This window comes from Branchiostoma floridae, chromosome 5 (genome assembly GCF_000003815.2).
Source record: "Branchiostoma floridae strain S238N-H82 chromosome 5, Bfl_VNyyK, whole genome shotgun sequence".
Classification (NCBI taxonomy): Eukaryota; Metazoa; Chordata; class Leptocardii; order Amphioxiformes; family Branchiostomatidae; genus Branchiostoma; species Branchiostoma floridae.
The window spans coordinates 16,795,452-16,803,989 of NC_049983.1; the positions used below are offsets into that span (position 1 = coordinate 16,795,452).

The 8,538-nt window shown below is 41.9% G+C and overlaps 2 protein-coding genes across 4 annotated transcripts in view; one reads left to right on the forward strand and one right to left on the reverse strand.

Annotated features, from left to right (window-relative positions):
- The window catches only part of LOC118415871 (kelch-like protein 24), a 4,206-nt gene extending 696 nt beyond the window's left edge, over window positions 1-3,510 (forward strand). For all 3 annotated transcript variants that reach the window (XM_035820729.1, XM_035820728.1, XM_035820730.1), the window contains exon 2: window positions 271-3,510. In XM_035820729.1, the coding sequence (XP_035676622.1) occupies window positions 275-2,035 (1,761 nt within the window). In that variant the 5' untranslated portion in view covers window positions 271-274 and the 3' untranslated portion in view covers window positions 2,036-3,510. The remainder of the gene's footprint in view (window positions 1-270) is intronic.
- LOC118415872 (kelch-like protein 20) lies at window positions 2,993-6,137 on the reverse strand. The gene has a single exon (XM_035820731.1). It carries the CDS (start codon window positions 6,113-6,115, stop codon window positions 4,598-4,600), a length of 1,518 nt encoding a protein of 505 aa, XP_035676624.1. The 5' UTR covers window positions 6,116-6,137; the 3' UTR covers window positions 2,993-4,597.
- Window positions 6,138-8,538: the final 2,401 nt, after the last annotated feature.

Sequence of the window (8,538 nt, forward strand, 5' to 3'; positions counted from 1 at the left end):
GGTAACACTAGAACTAGTATAGAACGACAGTGTTATAACGTTGCTAGTACAGGTATTTGACAACACACTATGATCTAGGGCCTACTTAAAACCTTAGTACAAGTTGTAAGCTTTAGGACTACATATTTTTTTAATGTAATGTCTAATATGCACAGAAATAAAAAGGATGTATGATGTTTTTTTTAGTATTGTAGAAGGAGTTTGGGGTGAAGTCAGCCATTTCTGAATGCCCTGTCTCCCTCTAATATATCTATCTCTTTAATTTGTTAGGAAAATGGACGAGAGCCGCTGTCCAGGGTCTAAAGCAGTCGATGGCTGTCATGCGGCTTGGTTTTTCTCGAGATTGCAGAAGATGAGATCAGAGGGTGTGTTGGTGGACGTAACTCTGTGTGCGGAGGGAAAAGAGATCCCCTGTCACCGCTTGGTTCTCGCAACTTTCAGTGACTATTTCTGTTCCATGTTCAGCGGAAACCTCATTGAGACCAAGAAGGACAAGATAGAGATGGGAGGGGTGAGTGCAGAGGCTCTGCAACAATTGGTAGACTATGCCTACACGTCTAAAATCAACATCACTGAAGAAAATGTCCGGCCCCTGTTTGAAGCCGCAGACATGCTGCAGTTTCTCGGAGTCTGTGTCAAATGCGAAGTCTTTTTACAAGATCGCTTGAATGAAGAATCGTGTTTGGGAATATGGGTGCTGGCAGACAGGGTATCATGTACAAGTCTGTCCGAGAAAGCAAAAAGCTGGGCTCTAAAATGGTTTGAAGAATTGTGCACAACTGATGAGTTCCTTCAGCTACCAGTTCACTTCCTAAAGACATACATCTCAGATGAGGGCCTTCTGGCCAAGGAGGAGCGAATCTTGGAAGCAATCATGCTTTGGGCAAGACACGATCTTAAACAACGGGAAGGACATCTCAAGGAGCTGTTGAAGTGTGTATGCCTCTCAAGTTTGGACCAAAACTATCTCAAGAAGATTCTGAAGAAAGACAAGGTGTTGGCAAAACTTCCTGGAATCAAGCAGATGACAAAGAGTCAGTCTACGCATGAAGCACCTCGTCACATTCTCCAGCAAGACTTTCTGGTTATCGGTGGTAATTGGCTTGTTCCTCATGGTACTGGAGCTCTCAGAGGGATCGGGCCGATATTGTATTCAAACAACAATATGTACAGGCTTGGCCTTGATTGTGACTGTATTGACATAAGCCCACTGCCTGAGCCCTTTCAGGAAAGCAGGGGGCTAGCAGCATGTGTTGTAGATGGTGACGTCATCGTGACAGGGGGTGTAAGTATGCCATCCAAAGCATGGCGGTACAGCCTATCACTGAACTCTTGGGCAAAACTGGGAAATCTAAAGCGAGGAAGATTCAACCATGGGATGGCAGTTGTGCAGGGACAGGTGTATGTTGTTGGTGGTTCCTCGCCAGTTGGATACCCAGACGTTATAGGCAGGTTGTCTGAAGTCGAGGTGTACAACATGAAAACCAACCGCTGGAGGAAGGCTGCGCCACTACAGGTTGCAGTCAGCAGCTTCGGCATAACCACGTGTGGTGGAAAGATCTACGTATTTGGTGGTGAGCCCTATCTGTACGAAGGTGATGACTTCATGAACAACAAGACCAACGCCGTACAGATCTACGACCCTTCCCAGAATGAGTGGAGTTTCGACATAGTGTTGCCAGTCAATTTGTCGTGCATAAAGGCGTGCACAGTCGACTCGAAGATATACATAGTTGGCGGAGAGTTACAGAGTGTGGTGTGCTTCGATCCCAAGGAACTGAAGTTGCATCACCTGGCAGACAGACTGTTCCCGTGGAGGCAGTGCAGTGCTACCGTGTGCGGCGGGGAAATCTACATATCTGGTGGCAGGGTGCATCAGTTCGTACATAGCGAAGATGGAACACAGCGTGAGCGTCAGATCGAAAACTACTCCAAGGTCCAGTGTTACAATGTGAAGAATGATATCATGGTCCTGGGTAAGGATATGCCAGATGCACTGTATGGACACTGCACTGTTACTATTGCCAAGGCATAAGTGTTCTGATACGAGTGATATCAAATTCAAAGTGCAACATTTGTCTGATAATATTCAATAATGATAGATATGCTCACACTGAGTCACAGATCATTTGTTCTGAATCATGTGTTTGAAGTTTGATAAAAAATGTTGTATTCTGGTGTCATAAACACTTCAAATTAGCTTATTCAGCTAAGTTGGCCCAACAAGACATGTGAGGTCAAAGGTGAAGATCCTTAACTTGTAAACGTTTCTTGTCTGGATGATGCTCTTTACATATAGAATACAACACAGGGTATTCCGTATCACGTGATACGGAATACACCGTGTTGTATTTCATTTATATCATGCCAACCTGAGAAAACACATCTTTCGATTAGAAATGCGCCAGAAGTTGAGAAAATTTGGTGCTCTTGAACAAAAATTGCTGCAACAGCAATGTTCCAACATCTGAATCAGGTATTCGAATTTTCAACCGCGCCACACTCTGCGTGTTCAGAGTATGTTCGAAATATTCGATGGAAGCCTGTGTGATACAACTTCGAAGCCTGTGTGATACGGCTTTTAATCACACGGTCCAGAACACCTGCATCGAACGTTTTGGCGTCATAGGTATGATATATAAATGTCCATACAGTTGTTGTCTTTGTCTCGGGCCAACAACTTTGAAATATTATCCACAATTCATGCATCTGTATTGTAGCAGACAGGTATCCTCTGCTCTCTCGTCAATAGAAAGACCTTGATAGCACTGATTTTTATGTTGCAGTCTAAATATCCATTGGAATTACTAGTTGATGTTAATGGAAATTATTCATGCAAGATATGTGTAACACTAACTGTATACTTCATCATATTCCAAATTTGATGTGCACTCAAAGTGCAGATGTTAAACAACATGTATCACTTGATAAGCAGTTTACTATTTGAATGCTACTGTGTTCTACTTAATATTTAGACAGCATTGTATTCTTGAATACCCTAATACTATATTTTTACATTTTTTATAACCTCTCTTTTGTATTACATTGTACCTATACTAAATACTAACTATTGTGATCAACTTATGATAAACATAGCTGAACTTTGTTTTTTCCTTTTTAGGTAACATGTTTGAATCTTGAAGACCTACATATTACTTATTAGCACTTCTGTTTTTTCTACGACATACTACTGTTAGTTGATAAGCACAATTACTTTATTATTGCGTAGTATGCACAGTGTTCTTTGATTTTGATATTTTTTCTTCACGTATATTTGATAGCCCTTAGAACACATATCTTTGTGAAACGCACTAGACTAAAGACAAGATTATCATAAGATAAACTGGTCTGAGTCTGACGCTACACTGCGCTGTATTACTTTCTCCTTCAAACGATAGAAAACAACACGTGAAGGGGCGTAGTTGTGTGAGAACTTTTATTGCCAACAAATTAAAGTTGTACATGTCCATGTTAATCTGTACTGTAATTTGACATCATTACAAGACTTTAACCTTCTCCCTCCTGTCTTATTTTGTGTATGAGTGACATTCCCGGTCATCAATTTTCGTCCATTTCCAAAAAAAATGTGGACCAAACTGTGAATCGTCCAAAGCAGCAGCAAAATGAGCAAATATACTAGTGTGCCGAAAATTACACGAAAATATAGGAAAACGGACACCAGTGTCATAACATCTCAATTCATGATCAAAGGTGAAAGAAGAAAATGCGAAAGACCAGAAATGAATCTATTATTTAGTATCCATACCAATAGTCTCTTAGCCATGGTTTTCTTCAACCTTCCTGCACTACTTCGATTTCATGATGAAGGCGACTTTTTTTTGTTCATCTGTTGATCAACAAAAAAATAACAAAAATGAAGAACGTCTTGTTCGGCTCACCATACTCTGTATCACTCGTTCAATCTTCCTAACCCCTTCGATTTCACAATGAAGGCAACTTTGTTTTGTTCATCTGTTGATCAATAAAAATAACAAACAAAACAAAAATGACAAATAAAGAATAACAAAAATGAAGAACGTATTGTTCGGTATACCATACTCTGTATCATTCGTTCAACCTTTCTAACCCCCTCGATTCATAATGAAGGGAACTTTTTGCCCAACTTTAAACAACAAATTAAAGAACAACAAAGATTACAAATAAAGAATAGCAAAAATGAAGATCTACTGTTCGGCATGCCATACTCTGCAGGTTTAGTCATTTAGCCACCTTCAGAACACTTAGATTTCATAATGAAGACATTTTTTGCGCAACTTTTTGTTCGCATTCCTTTCATAAATTTTGGGGTTCCTGAACAACGAGGTATATATAATCGAGTTAACATAAAGAAAAGGATATATATTTTCTACTACCGAACCAACCGTTAATATCAGAACCAAGGCACAACGTTACATACTTTTTTTGAGTTTGTGTTTCTCTAGACTTATGGTTCCTTACATGCAGAACAATATTAAAATGCTCCAGCGCGGTAAAATATCGTGCCAACCAACTATTCATGCAACAACAGTTACACCACAAGCTTTAAGTCTTGGCAATAGCTACTGTGCAGTGTCTATGCAGCGGCTTTGGCAGATCCTTAGCCAATACCATGGTATTGTTCCTCACATTGTAACACTGAACTATATATAGCGAAGTTTTCACGGTTAGGCAGAGGACCACCATACAGGTGGTAGCTCTGTTCCTTGCCACCAGTAATGTAGATGTCAGAGCCGCATACTGTGGCGCTGCAGTGGGCCCACGGGGCCAATGTTTCAGCCAACATCTCATCAGGACTTTCCCATGGGCAATGGTCTGGATTAAAGCCAAGCACCCAATTCAACCGTCCACCGACCAAGTAGATCTTGGTGTCAACTGTGCAAGCGCTCAGATGAGAAACCCTATCGGACACCCAACACTCCTCTACCGCCCACATTTCGTGCATGGCCGTTGGGTCATAGTGCTGAACATGACTAGTTGCACCCAGTTTCTCGTTTGTAATGCCACCAAAGACATAGAGCTTTCCACTGCAGGCAGTTATGCCGAAATTGCTCACTGCCAGCGGAAGCGGTTCCGTTAGTTTCCAATTAGAACGGTTGTTCCTCTTCTTTTCGTATACCTCAACGTCAGGTATTCTACACTCCCGAGAAAGAAGGGTCCTGTCATGTGCATTCTTTGTACCACCAACCACGTACAGCTTTTCTCCCAAAACTGCCATCCCAAGGCCGTATCTTCCTTTCCCAAGGTTAGCCAGCTTCATCCAAATGTTCGTAGACGCGATGTACCTCCATGCCTGGCGCATGGACTTTTTCCCGCCTGAATGAACTAAAATGTCCTTCTGGAGAATTTGGCGAGGTTCTGCATGTGTAGGTTGTATCTTCATCATCGCATTGATACCATCAACTCCTGCCAACACATTGTCTTCCTTCAGAATGGTCTTGAGATAGTCTGGGTCCATACGCGAGAAGCGGACACACTTCAGTAGATCCTTGAGATATTTCTGCCGTTCTTCAGGGGCATGTCTTGTCCAAAGCATGATCACTTCCAAGATTCGTTCCTCCTTCTTGGTTAGCAGGCCCTTATCTGAGATGTACGACTGCAGCAAATGACCTGGCAGGTGAAGAAACTCCTCCGTCGCGCACACTTCTTCAAACTTCTTTAGAGCGCAGCTTTTTGCCGTATCTGCTAAACGCGCGCACGATACCCTGTCCGCTAGCGCCCATATTCCCAAACACGTTTCTACGCTCACGCGTTGATGTAGAAACTCCTCGCAGTGGGCGCGGACTCCGAGAAACTGCAGCATGTCTGCGGCTTCAAACAGTGGCCGGACGTTTTCTTCGGTGATGTTGACTTCGGATGTGTAAGCGTAGTCTACCAACTGTTGCAGTACGTCTGCGCTCACCCCTCCTATCTCTATCTTGTCCTTCTTGCTCTCGCTGAGACCTACGCTGAACATAGACCGAAAGTATTCACTCCATGCCGCTGAGCGAGAACCAGGCGGTGACAAGGGATCTCTTTTCCCTCCGCACTCAGGGTCACGTCCATCAACACACTGGCTGATCTCATTTTCTGCAACTCGCCGAAGAACCAGTCTTTGTTGTAGTGGTAGCAGTTCCATAACCGAGGGTGTATCACTTCCAACATCCCTAACACAGAGAGAGACAGCAGATATGTAATCTCCAAGCAGATGCTACGGTGGTATAATATGGTATCAAAAGCTGGCAAAGTAGTGTAGCCAGCCTAGCCGGAGTGTTCATTGGACACGGAGGATGGCTAATTGAAAATCTCCAAGCAGATCTTGCGTGGCATAAGATAGTATCATAAGCTGGGGAAAGAGTTTAGCCGGTGGCTTCCCCTGCTTATGAATATGATACCATCTTATGCCACGCAAGATCTGCTTGGAGATTAGCTAATTAACAAACCTTTGCCGGCTACACGTCACTCCACACTGTGACGTCACTCCTTGGCCAGCTTATGCCACCGGTAAATCTGCTTGTAGCAGACATGTATATTGGTAGTAAAGATAAGGCTGAGGTCCATGCATGATTCTAAGTCTGCAAGCGTTTGTCAAACGTGACGGACCAGGGCTGATCGTGACCTGTAAACGGTTTTTGTGTTGACCATGCGTTAAAGTATTAAACTTGAGGGTTTGCATATTGGGACTTTTACATGTGTAAAATGCAGCAGTTAAAAAAAAAACTTATTATTCACTGTGTGCAATTTAGCTCCTAAATTGCATAATTGGTATCTTACAATGTAAATCATCACATACCAAAAACCATGACAATCGGCCCATGTAATTGAAAAAGCCACTAGGGGGCCCAAATCTGCACGACTTGCTCTCTGTTCCAACAGCTATCGTCCACTTCAAAATTACGACACAGTGTCCAGAACACGAGATATGAAAATTGAAGCTTGATATCATGCCCCCCGTGCACACACACAAACGTGCACATACACACACGTACACACGCACACACACGTGCACGCACACACACACACCGTGTGACACACACACACGTACATACATGTATTACTAACATTCATGACAACAACATTCAACGCCCACCTTGCCATAAAAGAATATACACCCCAATAACATGCAACATCGCCCCCTCCCCCGGAAAGAACCTCGAAAAGTGTGGCAATTAAAATTATTGCCATAGCGACGGTTTTAATGTTTATAAGTTTTACAGATTGTTGTTGTTAATGGGTTTTAATAGTCGTATTCCATTCGTTTGGCGATCGATGTTCATAGAGCATTGCTGTCAAAGGGGGTCCCTTGTGAGTGAAGGGTGAACTAATGTAAATGCTCCTCATCGTTTTTACAAATCAGGGCCTCATTTTACATGAATGATATCAGTTGATCATCCTCTCTAGCTAAATAACAATATGCTAAAAAAAAGGGTTTTTGCCAGTATCGATATAGATATATATATAGATATATAGATAGATAAAAATATTTTTCTACTGAACTAATTGTGTTTGTCATGAATTATGCAAATAAGGCTCTCATTTGCATAAACTATATAACTTGATCATCTCCAACGAATTGACATGCGCAATATATGTTAAGAAAGGAGACTTTTGTCGCCTTTTCTGCTAATTTATGCAAATTAGGACCTAATTTGCATAGTTAATGTTAAACGATGTTCACTTGTACATAACTTCCAAATGCTACAAGTAAGAAGTTCCCGTCATTTATCAAAATGACATTATAGCATTTTCTCATTAATTATGCAAATTATGCATTTATTTATCAATATTCTCCTCTTTCTCAGTTACAAAGGTCACATGTTGTAATGGTCCTTTAATTGAGCTGAGCATGTTTCCCAATTTATTATGCAAATTAGCTTCCACTCTGCATAATTCTTCATAACTAATATGTAATTATATTAAGCATCACGTAACCTATCCACATACCAAAAACCATAACAATCCGTCAACCCCTTCTTTAGTTATTCCCTTTAGAAGTCTGACACCTAAGTCTAAACCTGTCCTGCAGTTCCAAAATAAGCCGCTAGGGGGCCCAAACCTATACCACTTACTTACAGCATCAAGAGCTGTCTACCACTTAAGATTCATAGCCGCAGCATGTCCAGAACTCGAGATATCAAACCAAGAAGTTCCGCTGCAGTACCGTAACAGGCCACTAGAAGGCCAAAAATCTTATCGCTTCCAGGTCTCAACAAGAACTACCCACGTACCGAATATCAATACAATTCATCCAGGCGTTCTTGAGCTATGGTGGTCTTCTACAACCGGCACACACATACAAACGCTACCCAAAATATAACTTTCTTGGCGAAGGTAACCATCACATCGCTATCTCACAACCCCCACATGTTTTAAGCTCAAACAATGTTCACACATCAGTTTGTACTTTTGAAAACAGAAAGATATTACGGGTGAAGAAGGCCACCAAACTTTCCAAATTCCTGGACACATAAACCACGAACGAACCCGGAAGTGATTTCCACGACTCACAGGTCATTTTCCGAGAAACATATCTCCACAATCTTTTAACCCCTGTTTCAAATG

Bases quoted from the DNA above. Each gene is read 5' to 3' on its own strand.
- LOC118415872 (XM_035820731.1), bottom strand. From the start codon at position 6,115: ATGGAACTGCTACCACTACAACAAAGACTGGTTCTTCGGCGAGTTGCA.